Consider the following 23,975-nt stretch of genomic DNA (forward strand, 5'->3'; position numbering starts at 1 on the left):
GAGTCTAGGCTCCCTGAATCCATAGTGCAGTTCAAAATAGGTGCAATTTCCTGCTGGACATGCAAGTAGTTTCTGTTTGCGGGCCATAGAGTTTATATCTTTACACAGATGTTAAGCAGTGTTAAGTTTAGGTCAAAAGAAATATCATTCAAGTTAACTATGCTATTACTTCTTTTTCACATTCTTGAAATTCAAGTTATGTTTGTCTGTTTTGATGCAGTTCAGTGTTTATTTTCTCAAAACTGTAGTTCTTCTTGAAATTATTTCTTGCTTCTGTTTATTAAACTACTGTATCCTGTTTCCTTCATAGGTACTTTATAATCGTTTCAAAACTGAGTTAAAACGTCTGGGAAAAGATGATGAACAGCTAAATAAACGAATTGAAGAACTGAAAAGCAGGTAAATACAGATATAGTGATTACAGTATATGTTTATTAAGGTATAGGTATGCAGGGAGTGAGCTCTTCTGATTAATGAGAAAATCTGCAGTACAGAAAATATTTATTTAAATTTAAGCAGGGTCCAGTTAAATATTTAAATATTTCTGATCCTGTTTCTTTGCATACCAAGATTTTGACTAGAAGGTGATGAGGTGATTGTGCAGAAAAAAAGCTTTTCTTCTTCATTGGTGATAATATACGTTTTCTAGCTTCCATGGTGTTGCAAAACAAATATATCCTAAACTAAATGTAATAGGAACATAACTGGGAGAGTTATTTGTGATTACAAATAAAAAAAAAAATATATTTACACTTTGTGGGTCTTGTAAATGCACAGAATCTTAAATATAACTTTCTGATACATAAATTTTTTGTATGATACACATAATAAAACAAAGTTTGTGTCACTTATAAATCATCAGTGTGGTTTTAAAATATTGAAGTATGATCTTTTCTAGTGCTAATCAGGTTTCAGAGCCTGAAAAATTGGAAAGTCAAAGGAAAATCGCACACTTAAGGGAACAGTTAAAGGCATTCCATGATGAAGAAATAATGATTGGTCAACAGGTGGATCAGTTTCAGCAGGCTATTTATAAGTGTAAGGAAGAACATGCTAGACTTAGGTAAGTTATGCTTTTGAATGTAACTGTTTTCCTTTGTTTTAAGTTATAAGAGGTCCCTTCTCATGTACCTGCATTCCCTGAGGTATTAGGCTTCAGTTTCTATTTTTTTTTCCCTAATTTATCTTAGAACTTGCTAAACTTTTGTCTTTGGCACAATGTGACTTAATTTAAAAACTTTTGGAAAATCAAGAAAACTGTTTTGTCATTAAAGGTGAAAGGTATTACTAATTTAAAGCCTGCTATAAAACCATACTGTCAGTTTAATACCTTCTTTCTTCCTCACACCAACTGTCCCTTATTCTCTTATCATCCTATGGGCGGACTACGATTTAAATTTTTTCATGTTTAATACACTAGTACATCCTGATATGATGTCACAGGATATATAACACAATATAAGGAAATAGATACACTTAGGGGTAATTATTGTATCTATAGTTAAAGGCAAATTTATAGAGACTTTGAAGAAAGTGGTTCAAATACCAATTTAGCCCATACCCGAACTAAAAAAAAAAACCAAACACTCAAACACTCTTTGGCTTTGATTTGGAAACCTGAACTTGAACAATGATTACCAGAGGGGATTATGGCGATGTTGTCATTTATTGTCTTAAGAGATTTGAGAATTGTTGCTTACTGCATTTGAAGTATTAGTTTAAACATTTTTTATCAATTATTGTGACTAACAGTTACTTTGCCTTCTGTTGAAGGCCTTTGTAGAAGACAGTGAAATTGAAGCATATAATTAGAAATAAAATAAATTTATTATAAATTGTTGGAAATAAGTTTTGTAAAACTGTTGCAAAGTAGTAATTGTCTGTCTTGTCTTTTTTTGTTGGATGTGTGTAGCTGGCTGTATGTTGAAGTATTGAGGTCTTGATACACTGTCCTATTAGTACTTGAAAAATGAGACTTTATAATTATTTTAATCAAATTAAGGCTTCATAAGCTGTTGCTACTGAAAAAAATTCTGTTCTCTTAGGAGAGAAGATTGTGATGCGAAACAAGCACTGGATGCCAAGCAGAAACAGCTGAGAGAGCTGAAAGATAGTAAAACAAACACCTTGAAAAGATTTGGACAACATGCACCAGCATTTCTTGAAGCTGTTGAAACAGCCTATAGGCAAGGGCGCTTTAAACACAAACCTGTTGGACCTTTAGGTAAGAATGACTGCTGGAAAAGACAGCCTTTAGAATATTTCCAGCGATCTTTTAGAAAAACTATTTGTTCTTTAGGGAACTTCAGATATATATTTCTTCTGTACTTTCTAGACTAAGGTTTTATCCTGGTAGGTTATCTTTTGCTTCTGTCCTTTTCATCACATGAACTAGCTAACATCAACTGTTTTTCCTCACTTTCCAGCTGTTTTTTTTAAGGTATTTTATGTAGTTACAATGGTAAACTTTCAATTTACGCCTCCAACTCCCCCACACCCGCTAAGCATCAGACTACTGTGCTTTGGCTACTTGTTCCTTGGTGGATAGCGCTGTCCAGCTCTTGGACAGACTTTTTTCAAAATATCCAGCAGCTAACTTGTGGGCTTGTCAAACTTGAGATGTTTTGCATGGAGCAACTCAGACAGAACAGTTGAGGTTTTCTTGGAAAGTTTTGGTTTCATTAGTTTTTTGACCAGCTCTGATAGTGAATGCTGTTTTCAGTTGTGAATGGGAGTAATGGCTTCAGCATGTTCTGGATATAAGTTTAAAGGCCAAGTACTTAAGTACTTGGCATTTACGGCAAGGTAAGAATGTGTAAACACATGTACTACTGAATACAGGTGATATAATGGAAATCTTCATGTTTGTTTAACTTGCAGCATAGTTGTTCCTCTGCCTTCAACCTTAAAGCATTAAATTGTTGATAAGCAGTCTTTGCTTTGATATACTTCTGCTGAGCTGCCATAAAGTTAGTACCTTAATGGAGGTTAGTAGTGACCTGTCAAAGAACTTGGAAGAAAGTGTAGGCCTCTGAATATGTATAGGTGTCTCTATGGGAAGAGAAATTATATGTCTGTGTCCTCAGGGTAGCTTGTCTGATTTTTATCTTTTTATCTTAATTCTTTTTTTCTTCTTGTAAGAAAAGTTTATTTTAGACTCTTAAAAAAACCCGTAAGACAACAAAACAAAAACCTTGAGTGGTAAAAAAGCACTACTGGATGTTTTGTTATGGAACACAGCTCCTAAGTCCTTGTCTCTTATGGTTATTTAGGTGCTTTCATTCATCCGAAAGATGCTGAACTGACCTTGGCTGTTGAATCTTGTTTAAAGAGCCTAGTTCAGGCATTTTGCTGTGATAATCATAGTGATGAAAGAACTCTTCAGCTACTGATGTCAAAATATTATCCACATGGATTTAGACCTCAAATAATTGTAAATAAATTTCAGAATAAAGTTTATGATGTTAGACACAGGTAAGTTATGTTTTGAATTTTATTGCTTAGCCTTGATGGTTCAAATTATTATTAGTTGAAAAGAACTATTTTTAATTTTTTTTTTTAAAGAATCTCATGTGAGTTTTATGAATGGTGGTTTTTCTTCTTTTCTTCAGAGGAGTTCATCATCCAGAATTCCCATCGGTTCTCACAGCGTTGGAAATAGATCATCCAGTGGTTGCCAATTGTTTGATTGATGTGAGGGGTATAGAAACAATCCTGCTGATTAAAGTAAGGCTCTATGCTCCCTATTGGTCTTTAAAGAAAAGCATTTCTCTTTGTATGGAGCATATACGATACCTTCACTGATAGTGTCTGTAATGGACAAAAGAGGTAGAGAAAGATTATTTTATTTTCCTTTTTGCCCCTCTGAGGAGAGGTGAGGACCCTGATGGCTCAGTAGACCTCGACGGTATCAGTTGTCAGTGTTACAGTGCAGTACACACACATGTACGTTTCCACTGTAGGGCTCCCAGTAAGGCCCTCTTGGCATTCAATAAACTGTCAGTATCCTAATTCACTATTTTCTATCGTGGGCGACACAGAGTAAACTGACAACCCATAGTGGATTTAGATACTGGGATTTATTTAAGAATCAGAAAGGTTAGAGCTTTTACTCTTATTTCCACACACTTGTTTCCCTGCCCCCTACAACGCTACCTTTATAGGTCTCAACTTCTGTCCCCAGGAGGGAGATTGCTGCTGGTCTGGGAAGGTCAGGCAGAAAATCTTACCGGTTCCTGCTGTGCAGCTGCTCACATCCGTTTGGGCTGTTGCTGGCCGAGGTCCCTGGCATTCCCTGGGATTTGTCTCTACAGATCTCTCCCTATGTGTTTCCAGGATCTTACCTGTTTGTTTCTGGGATGTTCACCACCACCTTTCTGGGCCTCTAAGTACTCTAGTTTCCCAGTTTAAATAGTCCATGTGCACGTGATAAGTCTCCTAACTGCTGTCTCTGTCTCATGTCTCTTTATTAATTGGTGGGTTCAGCATGTGTCAGTTTTGCGTAGTCCAGGTGTTACCAAAATTTGCAACCAGCCCCTACCAGTTGTACCTAGCAATTGGTAGCTAGGTATCAGTTGTGGCTGTAGCAGGCCTGTGCTTGAGAGTTTGAAAGTTCCCTTTCGGATATTCAACCACCTACTTTTACATGAAATTGTCAGCTGCCTGTTAGCATTCACAGCCTAATTTATTTTTGACCTACCACAACAACCAGAGCCCCCTTGGACTCTGCAGTGTTAAAGCATTTGAGATGAGTGCAAATCTTTTATTTAAAAAAAATCAGGGTTTTCTATAAGCAGCAAAACTAATGATGCTTACTACTTGTGGATTTTGTTTTTCTCCAAAACCACTTGTCCCAGTTTGTCCTCTGACATTCCTACTGGAAAAGAGGCAGTTTATGCTCTGTCTAGTGCAGAGCTGACTGTCTAGCAAGCGTGGCCGTTACTGAACGGGCTGGACAGCTGGACTTTCTAGGCTTTTCTCATGGCAGGAATCCTAATTTTTTTCTTCCCCCTCTGCCTTGCCTAACCACTGATTTTCATAACATTATTGTCATTGAGCCCTACCTGAACAATTTCAACTGAATCTGAAAGAAGTTGAATGGGTATTGTGCAGAAGAAATAATACTTCTGAATGGATAACATGATTGCCTCCGACAAGGCACTTGTGACCACTTAGTCTGGCACTAGCAATATTTTGGCTTTTTTTTTTCCTAGCATGTTTCCCCAAACTTTAATTGAGTATTGTTTGATGTACTTCACAGCTTTCTTTGGAAGATTGTTTCCTGTATGTGTATTCCACTTTTGATAGTTAAATATACCTGTGCATAATGACCTTTTGGTTAGTGATTTTTTTTCCCATGGCAAATTATAAGGGACTGATGAGACTGTGGAACTTAAAAGGCAGATAAGTTTGTAATAGAATAAAAGAAATGGGCAGCTAAACTAAGTGGGTGGTTTTTGAGAACATAAATGTCTTACTCAACTAAGAAAAGCAGATTCTTGACATTATAGATTTTTTTTTTTCACATCCTCTCATTACTGTATTTCTTATTTCTCATTAGGAATTGAAATTATTTCTGGGTGAGAACTTCCAGACAAGTGTTAATTTAATATCTTTAATGATGGTTGCTTTTCTATTGGTGTGATAAGGCCATTGTATTTTTCAGAGTAGCCGTAAAGCTCGTGAAGTAATGCAGTTTAATCGGCCCCCAAAAAATTGTAGAGAAGCTTTCACTGCTGAAGGTGATCAGGTATTTGAAAGACGGTATTACTCTTCTGATTACCTCAGACCCAAGTTCCTAAGCAAAGATGTTGAAGCAGAAATAAGGTTAGCATCTTACAATGTTGTATTTGTAAAAAGTGCACTTGTTGACATGAATAGTGGAATTGCCTATTTGTCTATTTGCATGTACACTACTCTCCAGTCTCTCTATTTTCTGTCTGAGATTTACGCTTCCTTTCTGAGAATTCTGGAAAACCTCTTTATTTCAATGCCTTTCTGTGATGGGTGCAAACCTGAGTTGTACCTAGATATTTTTCAGCTTGTGCCATGTAAATCTTGACAAGCAAGTAGGGATTTTCTGTGCTGAATACTCCAGGAAATCTAGCTACCTTCCTTTTTATTTTACGCTTGCTGAAAAAGAGTATAGAGTCAAAGCTTTTTCTTTAAAAATCTAATACCTGAACAGTGGTATCATAGTTTACTGCAAAGGAAGCCTGATTATTCAAACCAAAGTTATGTTGGCACAGGTAGTCCTGCTGGTTTAAAACTTTGCATCTGTGTTTTCTCAGGCTTTTGACTTCACTCGTGGTAGGTATCTCTGATAAACTTGACTTCCCCTCCCATTTTATTTTTTAGTGTGTTTTTTTCTCATTACTTTCAAAATGGTAGTTTAAAAGGCCAAACATATTTCGAAGTTTACAAACTTGAACTGTCACTAAGCAAATTGGTGACAACAGAATACTTTTATTTTGAGGCTCACGTTATATTACAGACATATTAAGTAAATATTTTAATTTTAGTATTAATAGCTGATAGTGTAGACTAAATTGAATGTAAAAAATGTTTCTGTAAACTTAAAAGTTTTAAATATGTCAGTAACCCTACTTTGTTCATGTCAGTATATAATGAACTTCACTCAAAGATTATCTTAACTTTCAAAGTGTTATAAACACTTCATTACCAATATTGCTATGGGGGAATGATGTAGGCCAGTTAAAAAGGAAAAATGTCTTCCCACCTTTCCCCCTTGACTTCAGAACTAAAGCAATGACACATTTATCTGGAATAGTGTATGCAATTTATTAAACACTGTTTCTGGGAGCAGACTTAATCAGCCCATTTCATGCATCTATAAAAAAAGTTGGATTAAACACTTGTATTAAGATTATTTTTTTTACTGTAATATTAGTAAAGCTTCCCCTTTCTTTTGCAGGGGTGAAAGACTTATCAAAGTTTTGCCATCTCTAAATAGTAATAAAAAATAGCTTTGTTTTGCATTTCAAATAGTTTTATCACAAACTGAAAGAATTAATTATGGAAATCGCTGGACATTACCTCCTTTGTAGAAGGAAAAGTATGAGACTATATACGATATTGTTTTCACATTTCTGTTAATGTATTTTCTCTCTGACTGGAAGTGTTTTGTCCTAGTCAAAGTATTTGTTTTCTCTCAAGATGCAGTAGTATTTTTAGAAGTAACACCACTGTTTAGTTCAAACATTTGGCCTGTTTGAAAAATTGCTAACAGAGGTTACAGATAGTTCAAATTACATGAATGGTTTATCCACTAGGCATTGAACTAGGACCATCAAGCAGCTATCTGCTAGTCATTAACTATGAGTTCTGCTGTAGAGCTTTGGTGTTTCTTTATTGATCGTTAAAACCATCCAATGCATAACAAACTTAAGATTTTTTTTTTAGGGGAGTGCATTTTTACCCTTTGTCTTGTCATGCATTTAGTTTTTATTTGTGTATTTCTGTGTGTGTGTAATAAATAATACCTGTTTAATATATAATATCTCGATATTGCTTTGTTTATAAAGTCACTTGGAGAAAGAAATTGAAAACAAAAAGGCACAGTTGACAGCATCTCAGCAACATTTATATTCCATTGAAAATGAGATTAGGCAGAATGAAGATCATCTTCAAGGTCATCGACAGCACCAGAAAGAACTACAGGTAAAAATAGGTACAGTGTTAATTTTTAGAAACTAGTCAGTCTTTCCCTATTTCATTTTGACTTCTGCAATATATTTTGAGTTTTTAATGTTTATCCTTACTTTTGTTGTTTGCTTTCATGTTGTTTACTTTTGTAGTATGCTTTCATCATCTAGGACAGAACGACAGAGGCCACCTCAGTCCTAGCATATGCTGTTGTTTCTGTGTGATATCTCTTTTTTTTCTTCCTCTTGTGCTAAATCTCACAAATTTCTACTGCTTTTTTGACGCAGATAGGAAGTTGTTGCAATATTTGATGCAAGTGTCTTTTCCCTGCTTCCCCCTCCTTTATTTCTGTTGGGCTTGCCTCTTCATTCCCAGAATCTTGTTTCTCTTCATGCTCTTCATTTATATTCTTACCCCTTTTTAATATGCTGAATATTTCACCTTTAAGTTTTCTTAATTTTAATTTCTTTATAAACCATTTTACAACTATTAGTCGTCTGTCTTTGTTTTCCAGTAGTTCTAGGTAGGATATATATTTGTGGTGGCCAGTGATGTTACAGTTAGCCAGTGTAAGATAATACATACTATATAAGGCTATATTCAGTAAATTACAAACAAGAACCAGCAAAAAACCTGGCACATGGACTCAAATTGCTGAAGATAAATATTTGAAGGAAAAATAAAATGTATTTTATTCAATTGTTATGTTGAATGGAAATACAATAGTAACTTAATGATTTAAAGTGCATGTGACTTTCAGAACAAGTTATATCTTATAAAACTGGATTCCATAGGTAAGTGGGAAGAGTTCTGTCTTTTGTAGGCTCTAATGAAACTGAAAGACCAAATATCTTGCTTTCTGCGTTTACTTAAATGAACAAATGTGAACTTTTCTCTTTAGATAAGCTTAAGAATATTTATTTTCTTTTTCTTTTCAGATAAAAATAAGAACAACAAATGCAGAAATAGCAGATCTTGAAAATATGGAAGAACACCAGTCAGTGGACATCCGTACATTAGTAAGAATAGATCATCAAATTTTGTCTAATAATGTCTTTTAATGTTGGCAGTGTTTTGAAATAAGCAAATACTGCAGATTTTCAACTAGTGTACAAGTTGGATAAATAGTGAAGAATGTAACACTTTACAGAATGTCTACAATTATGGCAGTGGCATAATTTTATTTTTGGTGAGCTTTTCTTTGGTTGGTGTTTGTTTGGTTTTTTTTTCTTTTTTCTTACTTCTGCCCTTTTTCAGACCAATAACACTGCAGGTTTATGGAAGGCAAGGTGGTGTTGTAAAGGGATATTCCATGCATTTTCTTTCCTCATTCCAGACCTGCAGTGCTGTAAAACTGGTTAGGGAGAAATGGTGCTGTAGGTTTGGAGGTCAGAAGTGGCACCATCAAAGCATAGGTAAAGGCCACTCTGGAGCGTAATTTATGTCACAGCACTGCCACTCTGCCCTGAACCCAAAGTTTCTTGCTTAGCTGTAGCTTCACCATGCAGAAGTTTTAAAGTTCATATATCACCCTAGGGAAGGATCATGGTGGTATGATGGTTTCTTCAATGTTCTTATTCTTATCCACGTATTCTTAAAATGTATGCACAGCAGTTTGAGAACAGAAAAAAGAATGTTTGATTATCTATTGTGATTTGTGTGATGGTGGCAATGAATTTCAACTGTTGCTTTGTAATAAGCTAATGTATATATGACCAAGATTTAAATTCTGAGAGTCATGCTGATAGGTGTTAATAGTAATCCTGACTACAGTTGTTTCAGTTAAAATCCGTGCCAGTTTTCCCACTATTTTATCTGGGATCAGCGAGAGGCTAAATTGCCCAGATTTTTTTTTTTTTTCACTTCTGGTGTTGGCACAAATTCACACTTTTTCAGTGGTTTGTCTTTCAGTGTGTGTGCACACACTGTTCACTGTAAGTAAACATTTCAAAATTTACTTAAAATGTAAGGGATCAGTACAGATTCTGTAAGCTCTTGTAGGGTTTCTCTTTTCTAGATAATCTAGTTCTGTTGGTTTAAAAAAAGGTATATTCTTTGACCTTTCGGTGAGGTGGAAAAATAGTCTATTACCTTTTTGTAGGAGAATATCTTCCTGTTTAAAAATTATTGGACACTTGCTTTTTCAACATCAACATTTTTACCGTTGCCTTCTGATAATGGCCTTACGCAACTGGTAGATTTATATATTTGCTTCTCCTTATTCCGTTCCTGGGTTTTTGTTGTTTTTCTGTTTTCCGCACTTTCTGACCACTACTATGGATTAATTGTTGTTCTTTCACTTGGTATTTATCCTTCAGTGCTACCTTGATTTCACAATTGTTTGATTGTGAAAAAGAATCTTAGCAATACAAGGTTTCATTTACATATTTTTCCCAGGTTTTGGAATATTTGTCTTTTTGAATCAGAAAGTATGTATCATGATAATTCTTTAGGAATGGTATAATTTTCTAGGGAATAGTGACGATCCACTTTCTCTTCCTGTATTCCTTTGTGTACTGGATGTATATACTCTGTCACAGATCCAGAGGGAAGTTACCTTCTTCTTTTGTTTAAAAAATTACTGTAATGAAATATTAGCATGGCTAAGTCTTCACAAAATCCTAGCCCCTTTAGTCTTTTCATCACAACTCCCAAATAAAGTACCCTTAATTTTCAGTCAGATAATTAGGAAATTCCACGTTTTGTTTTGCAGTTTGATTTAGTGGTTCTCCTGCAAGATCCGTCAGTCTCTCCTTTTGGACTTCAGTGACAACTACATCAAGCTGCTCGTACTCTTATTAGAGTTAGAGTATTGCATGTAAACTTGTACCCTGATAGTGATAATAAAATAAAATCTTGTACAGTAATTTGCAAATGTATGTCTCCTTTTATTGTTCTTCATTTTAATATATTTTGACAGGAAGATGAAGCTGAAGAAAATAAGGGTAAGATGGAATCTGTAAAAAAAGATATGCAGCAACAAAGCAAAAAAATGGAAGAACTGAAAAATATTCTCCAGGTGGCTGAAAAAAATTTTGAAGAAATGAAAGAAAAAATTCATCAAGTAGAAGAAATTGCTGGTCCACTTAAGGTAGCAATTATTTCCTATTGTATTTTTAATTTGTTCCCTTTGTGTGGCAAGGGGAATGAGGTTAAAAGGAGGCAGGAGAAAAGAGTATGCTCCTTCCTGATACATTTAAGGTCTACCTATGAAAATAGAAATAGAACATTCCATCTAAAGCGTGTCAAGAAATAAGCTTGGCAATATTTTGAAGATGATGCTGACTGTTAAATGTAGTTGCTATAGTGTTTTATGTTTAAAGAGAGTTTGTTTCCAGATATTTTTAGTCATGGACTGAAAAGGAAGGAAAAACAGTTTCCTTGACTTTCCTTTTTAGTGCATGACATTTGTTGTTTTGGCTTATTTGTTTTTGATAAGGCCTGGCTAAGAGTGTTCGTAACTGTTCAGTTTTCAAAATAGCATTTGAAGTTCTGTATGAAATGGTTGTTATTCTGTCAAGTTGCATAATCACAGAAGGTGCCAATACATAGTTTTAATTATTCAAGACTACAGAGGACATCTGGAAATCGCAGAGAAATAGCAAGACTTAAGATAAATAGCAAAGTGGTGACATGCAAAGTCTGATATTGGCAAATAGAAGGCAATCTCCTGTTGCCAAGAAGAATTAATAGTTTGAAAATGGAAAACAGAAATAACAGAGTCCAGCATGTTTACAGTGTCATAAACTTGTAGAAGGATGGAATGAGGAAAAACTTAGAAAGATTACTATAGCAATCTCTTATAGGCCTCATTAAATTGTATATTGCAGTCAGCCCAAATTAAAAAAGCAAGAGCAAACAAAAAGAGGAAGGAAGCAGGTAAAGAAAACAACTGATAAATATGTTAGTTATAATGTATATAATATGGAAATTCTAAAGATATGTTCTGTTTAAAAAGAACAACTGTGTAAGGAAAGAGAATAGATTTATTTAGAATATTAGAATCATAGAATCATTAAGGTTGGAAAAGACCTCTAAGATCATCGAGTCCAACCGTCAACCCAACACACCATGCCCACTACACCATGTCCCTAAGCGCCTCTAATATTAGAACATTATTGCTCGTTATTAAGAGTACTAAACACAGTAGAGGGCAACTCTTAAATCCCTGAAAGCATTTTAGACTGGATTAGTTTAGTACTGCTAGGTTGTCTACAGTTGTTTAATGAACTGTTGATATATAGCAAGTTGTGGCTTTAAGGCAGGATTAGAAAAAGGTAAGGGCATCCGTTATTGTTGGTTATGGTTGGTTTTCTTGTTTGTTTTTTTTGAGGTGTTTTTTTGTTGTTTTTGTTTGGTTTGGGGTCGTTTTTTATTTTTTAAGATAAGCCATCCCCCTTGACAGGGATGAGGAAGAAAATTGTCTTCAGATTTATGTCATTCTTTATACCTCTTTGGTTCTCTGGAAAGATATACCACTTCAACTGTATCAATACTTATGTAGTATAGAAGTTGCTGTAGTCTACATCATATTATACGTATAGCAGGACACTGAATTTTCACACAGAAATGCAGTTCTGGCTGAGGTCACACAGGCATCAGAAGTTCTGGCTAGAATGTAGTGTATAAAATAAATGTAGTTTTTGGAGGTTTAGGAGAAAGGATGGCTTTTTTTCAAGATTCCTGAAAACATTACAAGGATTTATTATGTCCTTGTCAGAATTGAGTATAGACTTTCTGATAAGTTGCTGTTAAAGCTCCTGGACTTTAGAAGGAGTAGTCTTACTGAAAGCAAAATAAATTAGACAGTGTTAAAAACAACATAATTACCTGTGATAAGTCAGTAAACATTAGAGAGATGCTTAGGAATCTACCCCAAACAGCTCAGTTATCACATCTTCATTTATTCCAAACAGGATGAATTAAACCAAGCTGACTCAGAACTGGAAAACAGTAAACGCCGTTTGCAGCACTATGAAGACAAACAGAAAGAACACTTGGCTGGCATAAAAAGACATAAAGAATTACTAGCTGCCAAAGAAAAAGAATTAGAGGTAGATGTGGGGTTTTTTCTTTATTGAAGTCAAATGGTCATGATCCTTCTAATATTTAGTAATCATTCCAATTGTACAACATACAGACCATATTAATACTCAGCTACACTGAGTATTCTCTCAGCTGTGTCTTAAGCTGACTGCATATAAATCAAGTAATTTTGTATAAATGAATCTAGGCCTCTTTTTGTCTGGCAGAGCACCATTTCTGTCTTGACAGATAAGTTAGGGGTTATCTATCTAGGACTCTTTCTTCTGTATTTTGCAATGAAAAGATTAAAATGACTTAACCTTAAAATTTGTGTTTTAAGTTCAATTGAATAATACTGTTTTTTTTTGGATGCTAGTTTTTTCCTTGCACAGACCTCATACTTCATCTTTTGAAGACTTATCTAATCAAGCTTTATTAACTAACTCTGAAATCACATCCACAAAGACTTTTGGAAGACTGTCCTATTTAAATATGATGAATTTAGTTCCTTATTTATCTGTATTAGCTAAATAACTGTGAACATATTAAAGATCTCAGATGGCTACAGTTCTTAGCACCGAAATAACTACCTATCTATAAATGTTGTTAGTAAAATTGTTAATGATAACTAGGTTTGCTGTGATAAGTACACAAAGAACGATACAAAAACATTGTTCTTGCTTGGAGACCTTGTTTTTCCATAGCACAAAATATTTGTGGTGAAGACTAAACAGATTTTTTTTAAAAAATGTAACCATTAATTGAGTTTCAAACGTTACTTTAGGAAAAAATTGCACAAGCTAGGCAAATCTACTCAGAGCGCATAGAGGTCAGCAGAACTGTTAAGAGTCTTGATGCAGAAATGAATCGCTTGAGAGAGAGGATAAGTTCAGAAAATGATCGCCATGGAAACAGAGAAGAAATAGTACAGTAAGTCATCTTTAATGTCTAAAGTAGTTCAGGTAAGATGGAAAAGATACGAGAAAGAAGTTTTCTTATTCATTCACAATGCATTTATATGTGTTTTTAGTACTTAAACCATGTACGAAGGTATGGAAACATGCTGTGCTGATTGCTCAGTCAACCAATACTGAACAGGCTGAGGACTGTTGAACTACCCTCTAGTGATTTTAGACAGTGTCTATACTATATGTATATGAAGTTACCAATAATTAAATACCCTCTTAGCTTTTAGATGAATCCTAATTATGACTACGTGGTGTGAGCATAACCTGCCATTGTTCTGGGATACAGTGGGCGTTAAGCATACTCCTAGTTTGAATAACTAATGCAGAAGTTAGGTAATTACTTGAGGTTTTGACTGCAGTGTATTTCAAGGAATCACTCACCTCAGATATTCTTGAGCATGGGGCGCCCAGTCATTCATTCTTCTTAGTGTAAGAGTTTCCTTTCAAAAGAATTAAAAATAGAAATAAAATTTAATTTTTGATCACTTTTCATTTGTGAACAGTGTCTTACTTGACACATCAAATGCTTTTAGCTTTAACATAGATGCTCACAAGAAAGTTTTTGTTTGAATGTTTTGATTATTAAATTGATTTTCAGCATTTACAACAATAGCTCGGTTTTAATGTAATGGATGTTGATCCTATACTTTCTATTAATTAAAACAGGCAATATCATGATGCAAAGGAAAGATATGAGGATGCAAACAGTAAAGTAAAGAATTTAAAGACGTTTATTAGGCTGCTGGAAGAAATAATGACACAGAGATTCAAAATATATTGGCAATTCTTAAGGTGAGTTAATTTTACTGTAATTTCAGGTTTCAGATAAACTAATACGTAGATCTAAGTATGTGCCCATATTCCAGGGTGAAAATTATAGAGCAGACCTGTGAGAATGAGATATCTTTAAGGTGGTATTCACAACAATCTTTCTAACTTAATCTTGCTCCCAGATCCAATACTATCATGCCTGACAGTTTAGAGGCAGCCTGGACTGACAACTGGAAAAACACTGTCATCAGTGGAGGCTCTATTTTGCTTCACACCAAAGGCCTTGACTATGCTGACTTAATCCAAGGCAGTTCTGTTTCAGTGTTTCAGTGCTGGTTTTGGTCAGCAAAATATCAGCAACATACTAGCATTGAAATCATCTGGACTGTCAGTCATTTTCATGGAGTATAATTAGTGGTGCTGTGCTCATGTAATTTCATTGTGGGCCAAACACTGCTTCTCTGCCCTGTGCTGAAAAAAAATTCAAGATCTTTATTCAGATTCTGCAATTTTGACAGCTGCTTCTGTCATGGAGTGTATGTAGTGGGAGTGCACCCCTTCTTTCTGGCTTCAGTCGCTTAGTATCCTATACCTATCAATAAAGATTTTGTGATGGCCTCCCTTCAAAAGGACTGATGGTCTGTTTTCCAGTGCAGTCCTTTATCGTTTATCATTCCCTTCAGCAGAAATTGAGGGATATCTGTGTTGGCGCTGCTTTTTGTACTTTTTGATCTGGGATTTGGAGGTGGGGTGGCAGTATGATCCTGACAACTAGTAATGATCAGGAGAATCCCAACCTTTGCAGGTGGAAGTCTAGAAATACTAGTGGGTAAGATTTACCTGCAGAATCTGGTGCTTACCTTACGGTGCCCATATATATCAAACTGAATCTTGTTCCTGTTGCCCAAATTTGAGTACGAATCCCACTCTAAGATGTGTTAAAGAACCATAGTTCTTTAAGGAATTGTGATATATTGTCCATTAGGGGAATTATATGCTAGAATTTTGGGGAAGGGGGTGGGGAAGAAATTAACATTCAACACTTTAATTCCTGGAGTATAGCAGAGTCCACGTACATTCTTTACTATCCTTACTGTGCAGTCCTAAACTGGATAGGAAAGAAGTGGAATGTGGTCGTTTTCTGTAGAAGTTGTGGAAGAAGAGTGTAAAAAGCTTCCAGTCTATTGAAGTGGTCTTCTAGAAAATACAAAGCCTATGCTTTTGGATTTCTTACCTTGTAACTTTGTGTCAGTGATTCTCTCCAATATGTCCTGTACTGAATGTCAACTGTTCAAGAATGTAATTGATTTGGGAAAATGTTATTAATGGAGCAGGGCTTAATATTTAAGATTATGATGTGGAACTGTTGATAAAAATCTGTTGTCAGATATTTGTATTGTATTGTAAAACTGACTGACCTAATGTTTATTTGTTTGATTTAACTGATTTAAGGCTCCTTTCTTTACGATGCAAACTCTACTTTGACCATTTATTACGTGCTCGAGCTTGCTCTGGAAAAATACTTTTTGATCACAAGAATGAGACACTTTCAATAACAGTAAGTTATTTTATATTACTTTAATTACCATAATATATAATGAAAATATTTTTTTTTTAGTGTCAGCTGCTAGAACATGCATTGCAAAGGATAGAATAAATTGTTTTCCCCTCTCCAGAATATGATATGCTAAATTGTAGGATGTTGTTGAAAACAAGCAAGAACAAAAACCATATTACCATCTTATATAGGCATGTTGCTAGATTACATGAATAAATTTGGTCTTATGCTGAAGATAAGAATTCACTAGCTGATCATCATAGTCAGTCTTTCGAAATTATTCATTCCTATTTCATTGATAGGAAGTTTGCCTTTATTTGTGTGATTGTATAATTGATTGGCTCTAGTTGTTATTTAAACAACATTTAATGGCTGAAAGCTTCAATATTACGTTTTTTCTGTGTATTCTGTAAGTTCGTATCTTTTAACATATCTCCCAAAAAGTTTTAGTCATGGGGGTATTTACTTTTGTTTCTGTGGGAGACTTCAGTTTTAGGCATTGAGGGGGAAAATGTGTAGTGACAACATAAATATGTGTTGATACAGTCCTAATTAAACAGGTGAAGGATATGTATCAAACTCAATCCATGAAACATCAAGTCATTACCTGGCTTTATCAGAACACTTTTATAGCTGATGTTTTATGTTTCTCATGCAAGAGATCTATATTTAGTCTAGGAAGGTAAATTTACAAAAAAGAAAACACACCTGCTCTCCCTCCCCCTCCCCCCCAAAAAAAACCCCACCAAAAGATCCCACTCCAAAATAATTCTTATTTTCCTGCTTAGCTTGTTAAAGGTAATATAATCAACAGGACAGGAAAATGCTTAAGTTTAATCTTAAAGCAGGAGTGCCACAAGGTGTCATCATAATCAGTGGAACCAAAGGTCTGTTCACAATGTTTCATGTATTCTGGTAAAGAAACTGTTCATCCTTTAAACTCCTGCTGTAAATCAGTTACCTGCTTTTCTATTGTAGCTGGTAACCATTGGATTTTACTGTAATATAACTACACTGGTTGACATTTATTAAACATTGTTTAATAGCTATTAAAAATAGAGAATTGAATAAGAAAACACTGGCAGAGTCATTCAATCTGTTCAATGTATTTTACTGTGGTGGAGAAAGTTACAGCGATCCTGGAAATGTGTTATGAAATGGTTAGGAGCTGTCCCATTCCAGAATGGCAGTGCCAGTGGAGTGCATAAAATTGTTCTCAGGTGATCTCTATCTGTTCATGTGTGATGTGTTTGCCGTTAAGACTATGATTCTGTTAGTAAGTCTCCATCTCGGGTTTAAAAATTTTTCTAATATTTTTATTTCAAGGTTCAGCCTCGAGAGGAAGACAAAGCTGCCCTTAATGATGTGAGATCTTTATCAGGAGGTGAACGTTCCTTCTCAACAGTTTGTTTCATTCTTTCTCTGTGGTCCATTACCGAATCTCCTTTCAGATGCTTGGATGAGTTTGATGTCTACATGGTATAGTTTGAACTTAAACTACATTTGCTGTTCTGACTTGTATGAATTAGTGAAATAGTTCGGTTGTTATTTGTATTTGATTAGATTTTAAAACACTATAGTTAACTGTAAATAATAAATAAAAAAAAACAAACCCAAAAACCAAATCCCCCAAAACCCCCAAACAAAACTTGTTAGGGATCTTGTTCACTTTGCTTAGTGACTTTTGAAGCTTACTCTGTTTCTGAAGTTGGTACCCAGAGCTATGAGCATCTCTGTTACTTTACATGCTTAAACCTTAGTTTAGCGCAAAAATCATAAAATACAACTTTTTATTAATTCACCAAGTAGTTGTTATTGTGTTTGTCACAGGTTGCCTCTGCGTATTGCTGTGGCAGTTCTGGGCTTAGCATGTGCTTTGGCTTCTACCAATTTTGAGATCAATGTGGTTTCTTCAGAGCAAGCGTAGCAATCAAATTCACTGTTGCTACACAGAAACTTGTTTTATACTTCACCTAGTAGCATCTTTCCAAGATGCTGAAATGCAGAATAATGAATAGTAAATACTAATGTCAGCTAAAACTGATAAACCTCACCTTTGTGTACAGCTTCCCTGGATTAACCAATTTTTTTAATATATTTTTATTTCATTTCCTTCTTATTAATATGCGGTGTGGTATGGTTTGAGAAAAGAATTAGTTCTGTGAGACAAAGAGTTGTTACTGGATTCTTTCATTTTGCCTTCAGTGTCCCTTCCCTATCAATGATTTATGTACTGGGAATCACAGACCCAGAGGGGAAAGAAAGATAATATACTTTATATATAAAGAATTTCAAAAAGGAAGGTATGCATCTAAGGTGGTCAAGCAGTCATTTTTCAGCCGACTTCCAAAGCTTAGGTCCTCTTTTACAAGTTAGTTGTGCAGAAGTTTATCCATCTGTCCAGAAAAGGGTGGATACTCAGAACTGTAGGCCCTGCAGAGAACTTTCATGTCATCTATTTCATAAATAATTCCACACAACTTGTCTTTCCACTGCTGTGCCAGTAAGTGCAACCTTACTGTCTCCACGTTCTGTAGTTACTTTTGGTGTAATCCTGGAGACCCACCACAAGAGGACTCCATCAGCATATTTGCAAGGGAGACACCTGGTTTCACGTATAACTGTGTAGAAGCAGAGCTTTGTGTAACCCCTGCTAATAATAGCTTCCCATTACACATCTTTTTCAGTAAGCCTAATGCCTAAGATTGTTTTCAAAATAGTAGTAAAAATAATAACAATAACAATAATCATCAAAATAAAAACAAGCTACATAATATCTTAGGTTTCATGCAGCCCTTAAATCCTTTTGGGTAATTTTGAGGCAGGATTTTATAGGAAACATTACTAAAATACCGTTCATTTCAGCATACCAATAAAGTAAGAATTACTAAATGTATATCAAAGCTGATAGGAGTATGTGATTGTTCCGATAGAAACTTTCTATTGTGCACGTATAGTAAAAAGTAGAGTTTTAAGAATTTCCCAGACTATAGTTTGTAGCTTTTAGAATTTAACCGTAATGTTTCTCCAGCTTAGTTTTTATTAGACTTTTCTTTAGCTAAGCTTTACTGTATATGAATTAATTCCAGTAGGTTTTTCTATTAAGGTATTTTCTAAGTAATTTATTCTTAAGCATTTGTCCTAATTTGTGCAATAATAGGCCAGTGAAGTACACAGTCAGTATCACTACCTAATACATCTTTTGTCTTTAGGACATGGTTAACAGAAGAATTGCAATGGATATGATTCTTAAGGTGGCTGACTCTCAGCATCATCGACAGTTCATCTTGCTCACCCCACAAAGCATGAGGTAATAACGTTGTGTTATATTTCCTGGTACAAGAATTACAAGGAAGTTCTATTGCAAGGAGTATAACTTGAAAAAAGTAAATATGAGGAGAAAGAAATTTTGCTGTTTGTAGCAGTAGAACATCAACAACTAAGCAGTTCATTGCTGATGGTTCTGGGAATTTAATAGGTTTTTCACTCCTCTTTACTTAACATCTCTTAATATGGTAGTTTAGTGGAACTTGAATCAGTTTATCTTAAGTAGAACAGCTTTTTGAAATGTTTTATTGTGGTAAAGTAGGCTTCTGGTAGCTTTTAGTCCTGTATCTCCCTCTCCCCTCCCAAAATTAACAGAAGACACTGCATTTTTCCATTTTTCCTTTTAATACTACAGTACTTTCAGGAAGTTTGTCATTTGAGTTGATTTTTTTTTTTTAAATATCACTGATCTAGAAACTAATAACTTATTGCTTGTTTTCTTCTTTTTGATCTAGTAGCCCAAAATTCTTTAAAAACCTCCATGTAAGTCCCTGGCAAAGCTATGCCCAGCTTAAGGGGACAGTCACTGTCTAACCTTACACAGCCAACTCTTCTCTCTATTAGCCAAACGTAATCAGTGAAGCCTGCGTAGGATAGTTAAGCAGTCTTCAAAATGAAGTTGATTTACTCTTAATTGTCTTCCCTTACTAAAATCTATAAAAAGTAGAATAATGGTATTCTACTTCTTGTTGTTTAAGTGGAAATGCTTTGGGGGGAATTTCTGAAACTGTATTGAATAAACAATAGGAATTTTCTGTATAGTTACTGTTTAAAACTTTTTAATAATTCAAGTGCAGCTTGGTTTTGTCATATTTTGTTAGATGTTGCATGTTCAGCCAACATTTAATGTAACAAAAGTACGGAAGCACCTTCAGAAAAAATACATTTAGGATAATCAGTGGAGAAGCATAAACATAAATGTATGTTTAGTAACTTTGCTCATTCTTGGTTATAATGTGAGTGATTATACATGTTTAAAGTGTGTGCCACTTCAGGATCTGTAAGGCAAGTATGAACTGTATTCGATCATTATTTCGTTTGGAGTTTCTCTTTAAAGTACCTTTTCTATAATTAAGGTAGGCTAATTGTTAGAAATCACATGATTGAAATCAGTCATTGTCTTCACCTCAAGCTTTTACTGAAGTCTGGCTCCAGTATCAGTTCAGTGAAGCCAGAACTTCACCCCATGTTACTGTTTTTTAAAACTGTCAAAGAAAAAAGATGGAGTTATTTAAAGGAAAATATGTAATGGAAAGAATCAAATGGAATACTAAAATTTGTGGAGAGGAAACACTGTTTAAATGATGTATACTTTATTTTTAGTTCTCTGCCTACGAGTTCCCGTATTCGAATCCTCCGAATGCAAGACCCTGAAAGAGGCCAAAAAACATTGAATTTCCAAAATAGGAATGACAAAGAGGAAGATCAATAAGTATCTCTGTGTATGAATATGGTATACTATTGAGGATATATGTGTAATGATGTGTGTAAATTTTTTATGCTGGATAAGAGGATCTTTTGTTAGATACCCTCAGAAAAAGATGTTCCTGTATTTTTTTTTTTAAGAATTACTGTATGTGTACAGACCAAGAATAAGCACAGTTTTGATAATGAGAAAATCCTGAATGTTCAGTTGATATTTTTAACTACCAACTAGTTAGAATTCTAGTACCAACTAGTAGAATTTTTTATCAGTTGTTCTGTTTCTTCTTCTGGAAAATATGAAATATATTTTGTATAACTATGGAGTAATATTTTAATAAACAGTGAGAACTGATACTTGTGGTAATGTTTTAGTGTCTCCACACACTTAAAATTAGCATTAAGTTAAAAGTGTTGGTTTCTTCCTAGCTCAGAAACTATTTGTACTTATACTTTCGTGTATACTTTCATAATTAGAGAAGTGACGAATTTATTTGCAGTATGTTCTCTGGGCAGGAAAAAAATGCTTTTATTTCTTCCTAAAGAGTTTATAGGGAAGAGTTTGAGTTTCTTTGCACATGAGCTTACAAAACCTAGCAAATTGTGGCTATATAAACTTAAATTCTTAATTCCAATAAACTAAGTTCTTGCACAGTCTGAGTTTGCAGGTATAGACTAAGTTTGTAGATATTAATTATATTGTAACAAACTAAAGTGACAGAAGTCCTTCCAATACAGACAAATGACGTGGAAGAATAATTTTGGGAAATAATACAGTAACTTTTGTAAAGCATTGTAGGCCTGCGTTTTGTTGGGTGTCCCTGCCTCCCTCCCCTCCCACCCTCCCCCAGGACTATACTAGAATAGTTAAAATAAAATAAACTTGCTTTATTTAAATAGTACAAGCATTTATTGGGGATAAGAGGGAGAAAGAAGAACCAGGCCCCAGATTAACTTTTTTTCTCTTCTGTTCTCCTTTTTCCAGGAACTTGAAATTATTGGGAGCTCTTCAAAAACAATCACTTTTTAGAGTTCAGCCATTAGACATATTTTTTCTTTTTTCTTTTTTTTTTTTTGGCGTTACGGGGATACAAAAGCCATTGAGACTATTCAGAGAACACTTCTGCAGTTCCTACAGTTATTTACTGAATAGCAATTCCTCAATAAAACCTCATTGCTGTGTAAGTTTTAACTTGACTTTGTAGCCAAATTTGTTTTTAGCCGCTGCATGGTATTTTGTGTTCTTCAATGTTGTTTAGTTTTTACGCAAGCATGTATTAAACTTGTAGGTATCTCTAAAATATGGAAGCTAGTGCAGAATTGAAGGAAATACACTGAGAAAGCTAACTGCAGTTCTAGTGCATTCTAACTTTAGGAATTAAATCTAGTGATCTTTTAAAGGCTTCAGATATTTACTTCTGAAAGCCTGGGGTAATGGGCTAACAGACTCAGAGCAGCCTTGAGGAGGTTACTGACAAAACAGGGCTTTTTGTTGAGACAGACAGCGGTTATAAATGGAAGTGGGGAGGTTCTGGCTGGATAAACTGGGGGAGAGATTGTTCATGATGATGTGAGGCATTTGAGCATGTTGTCCTGACAGGCTGTAGAATCTCCATCCTTGGAGGCTGTCGGGGTCTGAATAGGTTGCTGCACCTCCTTCAAGCAGGGGGTTGAACAAGACCTCTGGAGGTGCCTACCAAATGAAACAATTCCATAATCCTGTGATTTGATAGAATATATATTAAAGATACTTACAACTTGTTTTAGGATTATGTGAAAATATCGGGGGGGGGGGGGGAACAACCATACAAAGTGCAAAACTTTGGAACACAAGCCCAGTTTGTTTGTACTGGGAGTCACATTCAGTTTGACTTGATTTTATAATAAAACTAGACAGACCCTTTTACAATATGAAATGATAGAGTGGCAACGCATTATTTCCTCCTGATTTTCTTCAGCATCCAAAAAAATAAAGCAAGAGTGCAGCGGCAGGAGAGAGAAAAGCATTTATCTTCATTAGTACTCTTATAACGACTTGTGTGGAGAAAAGAGCTTAAGGAAAATTATCACATTCCTACTGAGCTAACACTTCAGCTTTCTCCCAAGTTTTCTATAGACTTAGTTGAAATATTGGAGCAGTTGGCAACATACTGGTCTTTGGTTCAAATCAATATATTGTATTTATTCTAATCTACCACTGTACTTGATGAAAATGTGTGCCTGACTGTATAATTATTATAAGCAACCGTTTTCATGGTAGAGGATTAGTTCTGAATAAACAATTACTGAAGCACTTGCTTGGATGCACTTATTTTTGCAGTGACCCTACTACGGTCTCAAAACAATCTTATTCTTGGTACTTTAAAAACAGAGTTTACTATACCAGCTGCCTCCAGAGAGAGCTGCAGTGCTGATGTTACATTCTGTGACTGTGTGAGAGCTGTTGGCCATTTTGGATGGCAATGCATTGCTTAACACTGCATTAAAGTAAATGGAGCCTGTCCAGCTACACGAGGTGCAAGGAAATGATGAATGAGGTACTGCTTCTCTAATAAGTATATGTAAACCAGAGAGGCATATATTCGCAGGACTATTCAACATCCTCTCTACAACTAGTAATTTAAGCCAAAGTGGAAACAATGTCCTATCATTCTCAGAAGTATGTATCATTTTCAGAATGTGTGTTTTATTTTCAAGTTACAGCCAAATGTACAAAGTATACCACTCTCTAATTTGCTAAGACTATTACCTGTGTAGTCTAAGTAAAATTCTGGTATTAAAAAAGGTAGTTGAAATTTCTGCCTTGTGCTGTTTGCTTGGAATATGAAGAAACTTAAATATGAGAGGATGGCTATGGTTGTGCCAATAATTGCTTCTGTGTTTCCCCCCCCCCCCCATATTTGTTAGCAAAATGTGTAAAACTGTTTTTTGTTGTTGTTTTTTCCCCCCTCAATTTTAAGATGAGCTTCACTTTTTAAATTTGAAAATACAGAGAATTATTTAGTTTGTGTCATGTTTTATTGTTTGATTTTTAGCTATTAAGAGTACTGTCTCGTTGCTTCATAAGGTAAAGAAGAAATATCAAACATGCAATTGTAGGATGTTCAGACTTTTTTTGTAATCCTGCAAGCAACCAACTGTTTAAAGTGACTGGGAAATGTGATGTAGGAAAGATTCTTATCTGCAATTTCTGCAGTCTGCTAGTTCTCGCTGCTTTCCCAGGGCTGTGCAGAACTTGT

The 23,975-nt window shown here is 35.0% G+C and overlaps 1 protein-coding gene across 3 annotated transcripts in view; it reads left to right on the plus strand.

Annotated features, from left to right (window-relative positions):
* SMC6 (structural maintenance of chromosomes 6) overlaps window positions 1-21,091 on the plus strand; it is a 35,637-nt gene extending 14,546 nt beyond the window's left edge. For all 3 annotated transcript variants that reach the window (XM_075145002.1, XM_075145004.1, XM_075145003.1), the window contains 16 exons: window positions 311-399; window positions 899-1,063; window positions 2,046-2,224; window positions 3,273-3,474; window positions 3,612-3,726; window positions 5,666-5,826; window positions 7,545-7,680; window positions 8,604-8,684; window positions 10,586-10,756; window positions 12,582-12,719; window positions 13,475-13,620; window positions 14,325-14,450; window positions 15,882-15,987; window positions 17,314-17,466; window positions 19,200-19,297; window positions 20,638-21,091. In XM_075145002.1, the coding sequence (XP_075001103.1) occupies window positions 311-399; window positions 899-1,063; window positions 2,046-2,224; window positions 3,273-3,474; window positions 3,612-3,726; window positions 5,666-5,826; window positions 7,545-7,680; window positions 8,604-8,684; window positions 10,586-10,756; window positions 12,582-12,719; window positions 13,475-13,620; window positions 14,325-14,450; window positions 15,882-15,987; window positions 17,314-17,466; window positions 19,200-19,297; window positions 20,638-20,746 (2,175 nt within the window). In that variant the 3' untranslated portion in view covers window positions 20,747-21,091. The remainder of the gene's footprint in view (window positions 1-310; window positions 400-898; window positions 1,064-2,045; window positions 2,225-3,272; window positions 3,475-3,611; window positions 3,727-5,665; window positions 5,827-7,544; window positions 7,681-8,603; window positions 8,685-10,585; window positions 10,757-12,581; window positions 12,720-13,474; window positions 13,621-14,324; window positions 14,451-15,881; window positions 15,988-17,313; window positions 17,467-19,199; window positions 19,298-20,637) is intronic.
* The last annotated feature ends 2,884 nt before the right edge of the window (window positions 21,092-23,975 follow it).

The sequence above is a fragment of the Calonectris borealis genome, chromosome 3, assembly GCF_964195595.1.
Source record: "Calonectris borealis chromosome 3, bCalBor7.hap1.2, whole genome shotgun sequence".
In the NCBI taxonomy this organism is placed as follows: Eukaryota; Metazoa; Chordata; class Aves; order Procellariiformes; family Procellariidae; genus Calonectris; species Calonectris borealis.